The sequence below is a fragment of the Stegostoma tigrinum genome, chromosome 1, assembly GCF_030684315.1.
Source record: "Stegostoma tigrinum isolate sSteTig4 chromosome 1, sSteTig4.hap1, whole genome shotgun sequence".
Classification (NCBI taxonomy): domain Eukaryota; kingdom Metazoa; phylum Chordata; class Chondrichthyes; order Orectolobiformes; family Stegostomatidae; genus Stegostoma; species Stegostoma tigrinum.
The window spans coordinates 159,531,477-159,548,181 of NC_081354.1; the positions used below are offsets into that span (position 1 = coordinate 159,531,477).

At 42.4% G+C, this 16,705-nt stretch overlaps 1 protein-coding gene across 6 annotated transcripts in view; it reads left to right on the forward strand.

The window, feature by feature from the left end:
- dym (dymeclin) overlaps nt 1-16,705 on the forward strand; it is a 438,871-nt gene that overhangs the window by 255,752 nt on the left and 166,414 nt on the right. For all 6 annotated transcript variants that reach the window (XM_059649745.1, XM_059649765.1, XM_048533408.2 and 3 more), the window contains one exon: nt 9,535-9,640. In XM_059649745.1, the coding sequence (XP_059505728.1) occupies nt 9,535-9,640 (106 nt within the window). The remainder of the gene's footprint in view (nt 1-9,534; nt 9,641-16,705) is intronic.

Below are 16,705 nucleotides of genomic sequence, written 5' to 3' on the forward strand. Positions count from 1 at the left end.
TAAGATTTTAGAACACAAGGAGGACCAAGAAACTGATAAGGAAAGAACTGAGTAAAAATTAATTCTAGCAAAGTAATTAAAAATAAGTGATAGAAACTTTGACAAGTACATGAACTAGAAACATTGGGCTAAGCCATATGTTGCTCCATTCAGGAGAATTTCTAATGGGGAATAGAAAGCAGCAAAGAGAGTAAATGATTACTTTGTGTCTGTTTTCACTGAAGAAAATACAGGAAACCTCTCAGAATTAGAGATCAATGTGACCAGAAGAAGGAGAGTCTCTGGGACCTGATAGCCTCCTTCATAGAGTTTTGAGGGAACTGGCGATAGAAATAGCCAATGTGATCTTTCCAAACTTCCACAGATTCTGGAATAATTCCTCCAAATTTGTTGCAAATGTAACTCCACTCCTTAAGAAAGGAGGAAGGCAAGAAAAAAGGTATAATAGGCCCATCAAACTTAGAGCAGTCCTGGAAAAAATCGGCATAAAGGATACCATGATCTCCATCCGTGGGCATTTCCATTATGCAATAAGGGTATCGCTGGTGGTTTCGTCATTTGTTGCCCAACTGTAATTGCCCTTGAGGTAATTGGCTTGCTAGGACATTTCAGAGAACAATAAAGAGTCAACCACACTGCTGTCAGTCTGGAGTCAAATGTAGGCCCTACCAAATAATGACAACCAATTTCCTTCCCGAAAGGACATAATGAAACAGATGGTTTTCTTAACAATTGACCTGATCTCTCAGTCCCATTAGAATAGTTTTTAATTCCAGTTTTTTAAAATTCATATTTTATCAGCATCCAAGATTTGGGTTCAAACCAATGTAAAAAGACAATTAGTCTGGGACTCATTACTAGACCACTATGCCAGTACCTCCCCTATGTGTTCTGCCACACCAAAATGACAAACCCACCTAAGGTTGTGGCATTGTGGTGTACAGACAGGAATGAGTTGTTCTAGGTGTGCATCATGGATAAGATAGCCCCTTGCTGATTACCACGGCTGCTTTGGATCAGGGAGAACTAATGGATGTACTGACGTGTTGTAACATTCAAGGCTATATGGGCCTAGTGCATGAAAGTAGGACTAGTGTAGCTATTAGTATATTGTTGGCATTGCAGACTTGATGGGGCAAAGTATTGTAAAATTGGGCAAAAACACCCAAAATTAAAACATATGAACAAAATCTTGCATTTTTGGGCAGAACCCTGGACTTTCAAAACTTCTAAAAGGAAAGGGATGGCAGGACTGAGTCTGCAGGAAATACACAACACAACCAGCAAGCCTTGGAAAATACATTGCTGCCTGGGATTACTGTTCAGCCTGGAATCCCAATTTATACCTCCACTCTAAAGACCAAGTGACCAAAACCAGTGGACCGTAGCCCGAGACAGCTTTTACACTTTCGGCTACAGGTTGCTGACAGTATGGGGCCTACAGAGGTACTTGTAACTTCAATCAAAACACATCTGCTCATATTCTAACCATCGGAAAACCAATTAACCTCAGAAGAGAACATTAGGAGCACAATGAAAACTACAGATTTGATGCAGAAATAACTGGGCCTATAACTGCCATCCTCAATCTCAACTGAAGGGATGCCTTTTTCAACAACATGCTGATGCAGGAACGGTTTCCCCAACAGCTTCCGCCCCCAATTAGCAGCTTCTGAACGAAGAACCACAGAGGCTGAAATGAGAACCACAAACAGGGAAGCCAAACCGAGGACTTCCTCGGAACAAAAGATATCTGGGCTGGCGGAACCAACCGAGAAATCCAAAACCGAACCGACCAATCAAGCCTCTATTCCAATTTGAAAACGCAGATGGCAAGAACTTCAGTCAGTGGCCACGATCATTCGAACAAATCCAGTCAATCACCGACTCCACCGAAGCCAAAAATCCTCAGTCACAACCTGAGGTGAAAACCTGCTTGCAAAATCCATCAGAAGTAAAGAAAATCAGGTATTCACCAGGTAAGTTCAAAATGCGCCTACCCATGATGGTTGACTCAATCCAAACTGAAAAATGCCTACTCAGTATAAAGTCTTTATCCAGGCTCCAGGAACGACAAGCCAGAAGAATTGTTGGGACTTCAAAACTACATTCTGGGTGGTGAGCATTAGTCCTGAGACCCCAGAGTTCCAACTTAGCTAGCAGGGAGTGGAAGGCAAGTGGTACCAGTGCATTGAGACTGCATTGGTAGGAATTCTGGTTAAGAATCCAGGAAATGGCTGATGAAATTCAACATGAACAAATGCGAGGTCTTGCACTTTGCCAAAAAGAATACAGGCATGGACTATTTTCTAAACAGTGAGAAAATTCATAAAGCTGAAGTACAAAGGAATCTGGGCGTGCTAGTCCAGGATTCAGTAACAGTTAACTTGCAGGTTGAGTCCGCGATTAAGAAAGTAAATGTAATGTTGTCATTTATCTCAAAAGGGTTGGAATACAAAAGCAGCGAAGTGCTTCTGAGACTTTATAAAGCCCTAGTTAGGCCCCATTTAGAATACCGTGTCCAATTTTGTGCCCCACACCTGAGGAAGGACATACTGGCACTGGAACGTCCCCAGCAGAGATTCACATGGATGATCCCTGGAATGGTAGGCCTAACATACGATGAACGGCTGAGGATCCTGGGATTGTATTCATTGGAATTTAGAAGGTTGAGGGGAGATCTAATAGAAACTTAAAAGATAATGTATGGCTTAGAAAGGGTGGACACTAGGAAGTTGTTTTCGTTCGGTGGGGAGACTAGGACCTGTGGGCACAGCCGTAGAATTAGAGGGGGTAAATTTTTAGAATGGAAATTAGGAGATGTTTCTTCAGCCAGAGAGTGGTGGGCCTGTGGAATTCATTGCCACAGAACGCAGCAGAGGCTGGGACATTAAATGTCTTCAAGGCAGAGATTGATAAATTCTTGAACTCGCAAGGAATTAAAAGCTACGGGGAGAGTGCGGGTAAATGGAATTGAAATGCCCATCAGCCATGATTAAATGGTGGAGTGGACTCGATGGGCCAAATGGCCTTACTTCCACTCCTATGTCTTATGGTCTTATGGCCTTAACACTCAAAAAGCTTGATACTATCCAAGACAAAGCAGCTCACTTGATTGCCACCACTTCCACACCATTCTCGCCATCGCTGATGCTCAGTAGTAATAAATGTGCACTATCTACAAGATGCATAGTAAAAAAGTTCCTTATGTAGTCATGGGTTTGGAAGGCGTTACTTCCATCTGAGGGGCCGAGGGCAGAAGAAACATGGGAACACCATCACCAGCAATTTTCCCTCCAAGCCACTTATCATTTTCTTGAAGAGGTAACAGAAGGATGGCACAGCGCCAGGGACCCGGATTCAGTTCCACCCTTGGGCGACTATCTGTGTGGAGTTTGCACATTCTCCTCGCATTTTGCGGATATTCTCAGAGTGCTCTGGTTTCCTCTCACAGTCCAAAGATGTGCATGCTAAATTTCCCCATTGTGTTCAGGATGTATAGATTAGGTGGGTTATAGCAGCATAGGTCTGGGTCGGTGTGAACTTGTTGGGCTGAAGGGCCTGTTTCCACACTGTAGGGATTCAGTGATTTTCTATGATGCTATGATGAAAGGCTTGATGAGTGTAATACTGTTGATATGGTGTACATAGACCTTTGGGAGACATTTGATACAGTGTTACACAGCAGACTTGAGAAAAGTTACAGATGATGGAGGAAAAGTGTCATAAGAAAATGATTACAAAATTGGCCACACAACTAGAAACAGAGCAATGGTCAATGGATAGTTTTCAAGCTAGAGGAAGGTTTGTAGTGAAGTCCCTCAGCATTGGTATTGGGGTTCTTGCTTTACCTGAAGTGTATTAATGATCTAGATTTTGCTGTGCAGCAGGCAATGTCAAAGTTTGCAGATGATACAAAACTTGGAAGAATTGCAAACTGTGAGGAGGACAGAGTAGAACTTCAGAAGGGCATTGATAAGTCAGTGGATTGGGTAGATAGATGGCTGATGAGTTTCAACCCACAGAATTGCGAGGTAATGTATTCTGTTAGGAAGACCACTGAAAGTCAGCATAAAATATGGGTATAGTTCTAAGGGAGGTGCAGGACCAGAGCTGGGTCTATTATATGTGCAGATCATTGAAAGTGGCAAGAAAGGTAGAGAGAACTGTAAGTGAGGTGTGGAGTATTCTCAGCTTTATTAATAGGGCATAGAGTACAAGAGCAAGGACATGATGTTGAATTTGTATAGGGCACTTATTAGACCTCAGCTGAAGTAATGCCTACAATTCTGGGCACCCTCATATGAAGGAAGTGAACACATAGGACGGAGTGCTGGTGTTTTACGAGAGTGATTTTAGGGATGAGGAACTTTAGTTATGAGGATAGGTTGAAGAATTTGGAACTGTTCTCTTTTTGAGAGAAGGCAGATTAGAGGAAGTCTGACAGAGAGAAAGTGGACCTCTCCTAAAAGGGCATAGATTTAAAGTGGTTTGCAAAAGAGGCAAGGATGAAGTGAGGAATATCTTTTACACTCCACAAGTAGTTAAGTGTGAAATGCACTGCCTAGAGTATTGGTGGAGGCAGGTTCAAATGAGACATTCAGAAGGGCATTGGATGATTACTTGGATAACAAAATGTGCAATGGTATGGTGATAAATTAGGAGATTGACAGTCAATAATGATTCTCGTTTAAAGAGCCTTGCAGACATAATGGACCAAATGGCTTCCTTCTGCCCATAACACTTATGTGATTTCTTCCCTATGTACACTCCTGTAGGTCATTCATCTTGAGACAGTTCTAAGTCCTAGCTTAGATCAACAAATTAAGCCTATCATGAAATTTGAGGCCATTGGATTTGTACAATCACATTTATTTACTAGGACCCAAGGCAACATGTCTGAACAGATAACACGGTGTGAAGCTGGATGAACACAGCAGATCAAGCAGCATCAGAGGAGCAGGATCAACATTTTGGGTCAATGCACTACATTTAAAATTGCAGTATGAGAGTTTCCTGCTTTACTCTTAAATCAGTGTTAGCATACTGTCAAAATTATTTTGTGTAATAATCTGGATTCATTTTTAAATATTTATTCAGCAAATATCCCCTTTCCTAAAGTTGCTATCTGTTTCATGGTTCAAGGTTCATGAACAGGAGCAACAAATCATTAATTTGTCCAAAAAAACCTAAAGAATTGCAAATACTAAAGATCAGAAACAAAAACAAGTTTACAAGTCACTGTCAGATGGTTGTTACTCATGGGGCATCACAGTGATGTCTGATTCTAATTTCGTTCGATGCTAGCACTGCATGTTCTCCAGCAAGCAGCAGTGAATAATAATACAGCAGGAATACTTGATCATTTTTCACTTTCTGATGTAAATTACAGTAGCACTTTTGCAGTCTTGGCTGAGACCAACAAAATACACATGGACAAGGAATTGAATCAGAACCTCTGCTCTTTTGTTCGCTGAGTGTTATTTTTAATGTTGTCTATTTATCTTCGTCTACGGAGATGAAATATCGCAACTGCCACAAATCTGTATGAAACAGACAGTTATGCATTTTCAGATGTCTGCCGGGGTTTCACTCGGTATTTAGGTCTTAACTGAGGCTGATATGGGCCCAGATGGGTCTGCTGCACGTAGGACATGGAGTATGGAGCTGGTGGAGCAGAGCAGGCCAGGCAGTGACAGAGGAGCAGCAATGTTGACGTTTCGGGTCGGGACCCTTCTTCAGAAAAGGGTGAGGGGAAGTTGAGCTCTGAAATAAAGAGAGAGAGGAGGGGTAGGGCTGAGGAAGGTAGGTGGGATGGTGATAGGTGAGTGCAGGTAGGCAGTGGTAGTTGCTCTTGACTGCGTCTCTTGCATTTCCCGCACCTCTGCCCTCACATCCCCTCTCCGCATCAAAAACAAACAGAATCCCCCTTGTCCTCATGTGTCACCCCACTAACCTATCAACGTATCATTCTCTATCACTTCCGCCACCTGCAGTCTGACCCTAAACCAAGGGTATATTTCCCTGCCTATTCCTATCTGCCTTCCGTAGGGACTGCTCTCTCCTCGACTCCCTCACCCGTTCCACACTCACCGCTAGCCAAACCAGCCCTGTCCCTGCAACCGCAGGAAGTGCTACACCAGCCCCTACAGTCTCCCCCCACCCCCACGACCAACCAAAGAACCAAGAAAAAACCCTCCACATCAAACAGGGGCTCACCTGCACACCCACCAACGTGGTCTACTGCATCCATTGCTCCCAATGTGGCCTCCTGTACATCGGTGAGACCACGTGGAGGTTTGGAGACTGTTTTGTGGAGCACCCGTGCTCTGTTGTGACAAACGACAACGCTTTCCAGTCGCGAACCATTTCACCTCCCACTCCCCTCCCACTCCGTGCGCGACATGTCCATCCTGGGCCTCCTCCGTCATCTGGAAACTGGAGGAGTAGCACCTCATATCCTGCTTTGGGAGCCTACAACCTAATGGCCCAAATGTGGTCTTTACCAGCTTCAAAATCTCTCTCTCCACTCCCCCCCCGCCTCATTCCATGACTAACCCTCCCTCTCATCCCAGCCTGACACAACCTGTCCATATCCTCTCCCACATACCAACCTCTCCCACCTCACTGACCAATCCCAACCACTGCCTACCTGCACTCACCTATCACCATCCCACCTACCTTCCCCAGCCCAACCCCTCCTTTCTATTTATTTCAGAGCTCCCTTCCCCCTCCCCCATTTCTGAAGATGGGTCCTGACCTCAAACATCAACTTTCCTGTTCCTCTGATGCTGCCTGGCCAGCAGTGCTCCTCCAGCTGCACACTATGTTATCTCTGACTTCAACATCGGCAGTTCCTACTATCTCTGAATGGTCAATGGATATTTTTCAGGCTGGTTGAAGGTTTGTAGTTGGTAGTATCCTTGCTTTTCCTGATATATACAATGATCCAGATCTTGCAGTGGGCACTTTAAAGTTTGCAAATGAAACAAAACTTATAAGAATTGCAACTGTGAGAAGACAGGGTAGAACTTCAGAAGGACATGGTGGTTCACGCAGATAGTTGGTAGATGAACTCCTTTCAGGACTTGAAATCACTGTCAAATTTTAGAGCTGAGGGCTTCAGAGGTTCTTTGTAGTGCTTTCTTTGACTGACATGACAGCACACCTCAGGGTCAAACTGTCCAGAGAAAAGTCATTTTGGTAAAGTGAGTGTTAGGCATGACTAGCCCAGCCCTGTGTGATTGTTCCAATATGGTTTAGATGCATGTCATGCTAGCACGCTGAATCCATTGACAATTGGGACAGACTAGATGGGCAGTTTGTCTTTTCTTATATGTTTTGTGTATGAATTCACAGACCAAACTTATCTTCACAGCTTTGTGGTGTTATGTGTCAAATTTGAAATATTTTCAGCAATGTACGAAATCTTCCTGTGGAATAAATTTGAACAATATGATTTCTAATGTGATTTAACTCCATATTTTGGAAAACCAGTTGTGCATATGATTTGTTGCATTCTATTTTATTTCTCTTCTGTGTGCAAACTTAAGCTTGGGGTTACTGTTCCTTGAGAACTCAGTTGTCTTTAATATTGTACAAGGGTCCATTCTGTATCTTAGGCAGTAAGTATTGAAAGCATCCTCTTATTATAGAGGCCATAACAGCAAGTCCAACTTGTCATAATCCATAGTGGAAGGCACCCTGACAAATTCTCTATCCCTGATAGCTATATGAATCCAGTTATTTTGCTCATAGCACTGCCATAGTTGAGATGAGTAATTTTGGTACAGATAACTGTAACAAGCCAGGAGCACTACAGTTGCAGCTGAGAAATTCTGACTAAAGGCTTTACAGAATAATGTGTTCACCCACCAAGCAATCAGATGGCTATATTATTGACTTGCTTTATATTTTGCAGTTGTGTTTGGAAGCATAATGGTTGTGACTCTTTTAATACCTTTAAAACCAAATCTTATAGTAAAAAAAATCCTGAATGGCAAGTAAATAAACATAGAAACATAGAAGATAGGAGCAGGAGGAGGCCATTCAGCCCTTTGTGCTGCTCCACCAATCATGGCTGATCATCCAGCTCAATAGCCTAATCCTGTTTTCTCCCCATAATTGTTGATCCTGTTTGCCCCAAGTGCTACATTTGGCTGCCTCCTGAACACGTTCCATGTTTTGGCATCAACTGCTTCCTGTGGTAATGAATTCCACCGGCTCACCATTCTTTGGGTGAGGGAATGTCTCCTCTCGTCCCTCCTAAATGTCTTACCCCAGTCCTCAGACTGTGACCCCTGGTTCCAGACACACCCACCATCGGGAACATCCTCCCTGCATCTACCCTGTCTAATCCTGTTCAAATGTTATAAATCTCTGAGATTTCCCACGCCCCCATTCTTCTGAACTCAGGCGAAAACAATCCTAATCTGGCCAATCTCTCTTTATATGCCAGTCCCGCCATCCCCAGAATTGGCTTGGTAAACCTTTGCTGCACTCCCCTGAGAGCAAGAGCATCCTTCCTCAGAAAAGGAGACCAAACCTGCACTTGATATTCGAGGTGTGGCTTCACCAAAGCCCTATACAACTGCAACAACACATCCCTGCTGCTGTACTCGAAACCTCTCGCAGTGAAGACCAACATACTATTTGCCTTCCTTACTGCCTGCTGCACCTGCATGCTTACCATCAGCGACTGGCGCACAAGGACACCCAGGTCCTGTGGCACACTCCCCTCTCCCAATTTACAGCCATTCAGGGAGTAATCTGCTACCTTGTTTTTGCTTCCAAACTGAATAACCTCAAAGTTATCCAAAATATACTGCATCTGCCATTGACTTTCCCACTCACCCTCCCACCCAACTTGATATCATCTGCAAACTTTGAGATGTTACATGTTGTTCCCTCATCCAAAACATATAGTGATTATTTGGGTTCCCAGCACCAATCCATGTGGCAGCCCACTAGTTACTGTCAGCCAATTTTGCAAAGGACCCATTAATTCCTACTCTTGGTTTCCTCTGTGCCAACCAGATATTTATTCAAATTCTATGCAAATTAGTAAGGAAAATTCTGTCCTCTAGCCCTATATTTGTGGTAATTTGAAAATAAATTGCGGAAAAATAATTATGATCAGAAGGAAATAATAATACACAACCCCTCCATACTTTATAACAGATTCAGTATAGATTGTGTAATCCCCATGCAAAGGAAAAATTGAGCTTTATAAGTATTTAATTTAGAAATTTGGCTTTAAGTTAGCAGTGCTTGGGTTATTGAATTTGCATGTATTCAGAAAAAATAAGTATCTATATTTTACCCCTCTGTGGTTTCCCATCTTATTTTTTCAAGTCATCTGCCTTAATTTTTAAATGGTAGGCTTTCAAAATGAGTAGGAGACAAAAACCTTCCATTTAAAATCCTTAAACATCTGATGATAGAATGCTTACATTGTTATTGATTAAATGAAAATGAGATGCATTTTCTTTTAATTACTACTGTCCTTTTTCTTCTCATTTTTGTCATTTTTAGTTTGTTTGCTCTGCTATCGAAAAAACACAATAAAGTTCTGGAACAGGCCACACAGTCACTGAGGGGTCCCATTGGCGCAGAGGAAAATTCACCAGTGCCCGATTATGTAAGTCTTTAAATCTAACCTATATTTTACTTTTCACAGAGATGAATGTTGCCACGTCTGTAGTTATGTAGAACTGGCTTAAGCTAAGTGGTCTGTACCAACATGAACTTTAGACGAACAATTGAATTTACACAAAACTATTATAATATTAGAGGATTGCAAAAACAGAGGTCAGTTTGAAATTCATTAAATATGTTGGAAAATACATCTGAAAAAGACAGCTGAGATGCTTCATCAGCACTGCAGACTTTCACCTGAACGGCTAACTAATCTCTTATTTTCAGAGACTGATTAATCTGTCATATTTCCATCGTTTTAAATTACTTCTGATGTTACAGAATTTTTCGTTTACCAGCTAGTTATTGCATTTTAGACTGAGCCACCATTTTACCAATTGAGCATATAGATCTGCTGTCTTGTAGAACTTGAGTTAATTTAATGTAATTGTGTAATTCACAACTATATTTTGTTTTTAATCTCCTGATTTTTTTACTCTTAAGTTCCCAATTCATGTGCAGCATGCTAATTGTGAACCATTGTTATCTGTCTATTCAGTCTCTGTGAAGCCCGTATATGTAATTTCCTCACCATCTTGAGTGAGGTTTGAGAATAATTAATAGATATTAAAGGGAATGAAAAATCTCCAAATCATACTACGGTAAGGTGCTTAGATGCACGTTAGTTTGCCATCCTACAGGCAAACTGAACCCTTTCCCTCTGGTTTCCAAGAAAGCCTAATTAACCTTGTCAGTAGTTGCTTGCAGTTGTGGAGGGTGATCAGAAACATCCTGACACATTCACTCGCCTCTATACACTCTATACCTCATCTATTGTAACATTTTACTTTCAAAATGCTTCCAAAATTTTTGTGTGAGCAGCTCTTGCCTGTAGCTCATTCCACATATTGGCACTTCTTCCATGATGGAAAACTTACTGCAACCATTCTAAAAGTTGCTTTTAACAAATTGGAAACTATCTTTCCTTGTCCTATTTCTACTGTTTAATTTGACATAGTTTTACAATGTCGTATATCTAAGATCATCTCTTATGAAATCCAAAGCCCAGAGATGGCCAGGTTAAGTGGATTGGCCATGCGAAATTGCCCATTGTGTCCAGGGATGTGCAGGCTCAGTGGATTAGCCATGGGAAATGCAGGGTTATAGGGATGGGCTAGGGGTAGGGGTTGCATCTGGGTGTGACGTTGTTCGGAGGTTTAGTGTGGATTTGATGTGCCAAATGGCCTGCTTCCACACTGTCAATTGAGGTGCGGGGGAACAGAGAGTCAGACACTGTTTGGGGTGGGGTCATTGTAAGTGATCTAGGGAAGTGAATAAGGTCAGTTTAATTAGATATTGAACTAAGGTTCCTGCAAGCTGTGACGGCAGGAGTAGAGGCTGCAGGCAGGCTAAATAAAACTGACCATAATGTCTTGGTACAGGGAGCCATTCAAATTGGGTGAGGGAACAGGAATGTAGTTGTGGTAGGGGACAGTATACTTTGGGAGATAGATACTGTCCTCTGCACTCTTAAGCGAGAGCCCTGAAGGCTGTGTTGGTTGCCTGGACCCGGGGCTAAGGACCTCTCTTGCAGGCTGGAGAAAAACATGGGAGAGGGAAGGGACAGACACAGTAGTCATCATCCCCCTTGGCATCTATGACGTTGGCAGGTCTAAAGAGGAGGTTTTGCTGCAAGATTTTGAATAGTAAGAACTAAATTACAAGTAGAGTAGGTAATAATCTCTGGATTACTACCTGAGCTATGGGCAAATTAGGACAGGATAGATAAAGTCAAGGAATTAAATTTGTGGCTTAAAGGTTGGTTTGGGTGGAATAAGTTTCACCTTGTGGGGCAGTGGCATTAGTACTAGGGTACAAAGGAGCTGTTCTAGTGAGATGGGCTTCACTTGAACTGTGCCAGGACCAGTGCCCTAATGAATCCAGTAAGTAGGGCAATAGAAACATTGACTCCATAGAAAACGAGGTTGGAAAAATAATAATGGGGAACCAGAAAGTGGCAGGGGAATTGACTAAACACTTTGCATCAATCTTCACAACCGAAGCCATTAATAGCATTCCAAAATTACTAAATCATCAAAGGGTAAAAGGAGGACAGGAAATAAATACACTAACTATCATTAGAAAAAAAAAATGTGCTAGAGAAACTAATGGGGCTAAAGATCAAGTCCCTGGACCTGATGGGATGCATTCCTAGGACATTAAAGGAAGTAGCTGCAGAGTTAGTGGACGTAGTCTTCCAAGACTCCACTGATTCAGGATAAGGCCTAGAGGATTGGAAAACTGCAAATTTAATTCTTTGGTTTAAACTAAGAAAGGAGGCACAAGAAAAGGTAACTATAGGTTACCATTTCTGAAGAAGGGTCCCGACCCGAAACGTCAACTTTCCTACTCCTCTAATGCTGCCTGGCTTGTTGTGCTCCTCCAGCTCCACAGTGTGTTATTTCTGACTCTAGCATCGGCAGTTGTTACTATCCCTGAGTAACTACAAGTTAGTTGTTTAACAGCTGCTAAAGTTAAAGTCTACTCTATAGGTTGTAATAGCAAAACATTTAGAAACACATAATCTGATAAAGCAGAGCTTTCATAAAGGATTAATCATGTCTGGAAAATTTATCTGAAGCCTTTATAGAGGTAACAAGCAGGATTGATAAAGTGGAAGCAGTGAACATAATATATTTGGATTTTCAGAAGCCACTTGATAATATCACATGCTACTCAATAAGACAAGAGACCATGATGTTGGAGATAGTACATTAGCACAGATAGAGGATTAGCTAAGTAAAAGAAGACAGAAAGCTGGGACAAAGTGGGCATTTTCAGGGTGGCAACGGAGTTGCATGCAACAGGGTTAGTGCTGGGCCACATTTATTTACAATATATTGGTTTGGTCAAGCAAAATGAACGTACTATTGCTAAGTTTGCAGCTGACACAAAAACAGGTGGGAAGACAAGTGGTGAGGATGACTGGAAGAGTTTGCAAAGGTAAATAGACAGGTTAAATTGTAGACAAAATCTTGGCAGATAGAATATAATGTGGGGAAAATGTAAGGTTGCGCACTTAGGAAGAACAAAATAAGACAAATTGAAGAAAGCCACAGAATTTGGGAGTCCCTGTGCATGAATCACAAAAAAAGCTCATAGCCAGATTCACTTAGAAAACTGGAAAGGCAATGGAATGTTGGCATTTATTTCAAAAGGGAGTATAGCATAAAAGTCAGCACAATTTGCTAAAACTATGAAAGGCACTAGTTGGACCAGAACTGGAATACTGTGAACAGTTCTGGACCCCTTGCCTAAGGGAAGATATACAGGCACTGAAAGCAGACCAGAGGAGCCTTGTTAGGCTCACACCAGGTGTGAAAGGGCTGTGTTATGAAGAAAGCTTGAGTAGGTTGGACATATAATCATTGGAGTTTACAGGCATGAGAGCTATTTAAATGTACAAGCTTACTAGGAGACTTGTCAGGGTTGTTCATCTTGTGGGATAGTCTTGACAAAGTGTTAGGATAAGGGGTTGCCCAAGACAGTGATGAGGAGGAATTTCTTATCTCAGAGGGTTAAACTCTAAAATTCTCCTTCTGGCAAGATGGTGGCAGGGTAAGTCACTCCACTAGGAGCTCAACTCTGCTCATCAGTTCCCTTACTCTTTCTTTGTCCTTCCTCTTTTTTTTCCTCTTTTCTCTCTCCCACTGTCATAATTCTATCCGCTCTACCCCTTTTAACTACCGCCCCAAGGAGTTGGGAAGGAGCTGGGTTGTGACCAGGAACCATGTGGTGGGAGATGAATGCCTGGATTGTTTCCTGCAGCAACTGTGGATCGAGTGTGGGCCGGACAGATGGCAGCAGATCAAGGATGGGATAGTGACAGCATGCCGGTGAAGCAGCAGCAGTGAGATTGGGCTGGTGAGGCAGCAGTGGCAAGAGGCAGCGGCATGGTGTGGGTTGGTCAGCCCAGAGCAGGTCTCTGGTGGAGGCATGGCTTGGGTTCTACCACAATCACCAAATTGGGAGATTTAACCATGGTTCAATGAAGAATGATTAAATGGCGGCATGGACTCAATGGGCAAATGGCCTTACTTCCACTCCTATGTCTTATGGTCTAAGAATGCAAAGGGCATGCCAGGATCAACATCAAGTGTACCTAAAACTGAAGTGGCAATTTGCTGAGACTACAAATACTTGGCAAGTCAAACAGTAGAAGTAACATGCAAAAGATAGGAGTAAGAGAAGCTACAATTGATGGAACAGCTCTAATCTCTGTAGTTCTGCCACACTCAGTTACACATGGTAAAGAGTCAACTAATTACCAGGAGGTGGAATCTCCATGAATATTCTCATTCTCGACAATGGGGGGACTCAGTGCATCAGTGCAACAAATAAGGCGGATACCTTTACATGCAACTTCAGACAGAACTGCTGAGCGGATGATCCACCTTGGCCGCTGCTGAGGCCCTCTGTATTCTGATGCCAAACTTCAAACAATTCACTTCATTCCATTTTAAAATCAAAAAACGGTTGTCAGCACTACATATTGCCTGTACCTAAGAATGCACATTGGATTCTCTACCACAGAAAGTGGCTGAAGTCAAAACTTTGAAGGCTTTCAAGTGGACGTCAGATATAGTTCTTAGAACTAAAGGAATCAAAGGGTATGGGGATAAACTGGAAAAGGATACTAGTGATCAGCCATGATCATATAGAATGGCAAAGCTGGCTTGAAGGACTGAATGACCTGATCCTGCTCCTATTTTTAATGTTTCTATGATTCTAATGCTTTATTTCTGTGTTCGAGTCTCATTGATAGCCAAGGACAGAAGTTCTTCCATCAGTTTACACGGGATCATATTAAAAAAATGACAGTCAAGATTTGTCAGGAAAATTCATCAGGAAAAACCTTTCAGGTTCACTAATTTCCATTAAGCAAGGAAGCTGCCAACCTTACCTGGTCTGGCCTACATGTGACTCAAGAACCACAGCAATGTGGTTGACTCTTAATTACATTCTAGGTGGGCATTATAAGGTGACCTGGCCAGTGACGTTCTCATTCCATGAATGAATAATGAAAAAAAAAGTTGACATTACGGTGGTGGGGGTGGGGGGTGCTGGAGGTCTTAAAAGTAGATAGATCCACAGGTGACGATCAAGTGTATGCCAGGGCATTGTGGAAAACTAGGAAAGAAATGAGGGGCCCCTGGCAGAGATATTTGTATCATCAGCAGTTATAGGTGAGGTGCAAGACGACTGGAGGGTGGCAAATGCCGTACTTTTATTTAAAAAAACTGCAAGAAAAATCCACAGAACTATAGACTGGTGAGTCTGATGTCAGTGCTGGTTAAATTGTTAGAGGGGATACCGAGAGATGATTAGGGATAGTCAGCATAGGTCTGTGCCTGGAAAATCATGTCGCACAAATTCGAGGCTTTTTTTGAAGAGGTGACCAAGATAGATAGATGAGGGCAGTGCAGTAGACACTGTCTACATCAAATTCAGCAAGACCTTCAAAGAGGTTCTGCATGGTAGACAGATCAGTAAGTTTAGATCATATGGTATCCAGGGTGAGCTAGATGGTTGGATTAAAAAATTGACTTGACGGTAGGAGACAAAGAGTGATGGCTGAGGGTTGATGTTCAGACTGGAGGCCTGTGAACATTAGGGTGTCACAAGGAACAGTCCTGGGTCCACTGTTGTTCATCTTTTATATAAACGATTTGGATGAGATTATAGGAGGCATGGTTAGTAAGTTTGTAGGGATAGTACCTAAATTTGCGTTATAGAGGACAGTGAAGAGGTTTTCTAACAGTACAACAGAATGGCAAGCAGAGGTTAATCTGGATGAATGTGAGGTGTTGCATTTTGGCAAGACAAGCTACTGCAGGACTCATACAGTTAATGGTAGGGTCCTGGGAAGTGTTGTCAAACAGATTAACCTAGGAGTACAAGCACACAGTCTCTTGATAGTGGCATCATGAATAGGCAGAATGGTGAAGGCGGCAATTTACACACTTGCCTTGACTGGGCAGAGCACTAAGTAAAGGAGGTGGGGCATAGAACACAGACAGAACATAAAACATAACAGTGCAATACAGGCCCTTTGGCCTTCGATGTTGTGCCAACCTGTGAAACCAATCTGAAGCCCATCTAACCTACACTATTCCATTATCATCCATATGTTTATCCAATGACTATTTAAATGCCCTTAAAGTTGGCGAGTCTATGATGTTGCAGGCAGGGCGTTCCATGCCATTCTTACTCTGAGTAAGGAGCCTACCTCTGACATCTGTCCTGTATCTATCACCCCTCAATTTAAAGCTATGTCCCCTCATGCTAGCCATCAACATCCGAGGAAAAAGGCTCTCATTGTCCACCCTATCTAATCCTCTGATCATGTTGTATGTCTCTATTAAGTCACCTCTTAACCTTCTTCTCTCTAACGAAAACAGCCTCAAGTCCCTCAGCATTCCCTCATAAGATCTTCCCTCCACACCAGGCAACATCCTGATAAATCTCCTCTGCACACTTTCCAATGCTTCCACTTCCTTCGTATAATGCGGCGACCAGAACTGTACGCAATACTCCAAGTGCGGCCGCACTAGAGTTTTGTACAGTTGCAACATGACCACATGATCATTTATCAACCCTTTCTCATTACATAATACCAAAGTAGCAAATTCTCTGGTTGGCTCCATGACATTTGGGTCTGAGAAATAATCCCTCATACACGCTTTGAATCTTTCTTTGAGGCTACCCATGCCAAGTTGATTAATTTAATCAATATGCGCATTCAAATTACCCATAATTACTGTTCAAGAGTCCTCATCATTTCATGGCTCATATTATGCCTTACTTTGCGAGTGTTTGAAGATTGAATCATTGGTTAGGATCGAACCTTGTGATGGATGCTTTTGATCTTCCCAATTGCAGGAAACTTCTGCTTATTGAAAACTGGATACAGGACATATAGTGCTGTAATTTAGATGCAATGGTGGAGTCAAGCAAGATGCAGGGCCAGGGACAAAAGTCATGGGCCCTGGTGCCTCTTCAGGCTTCT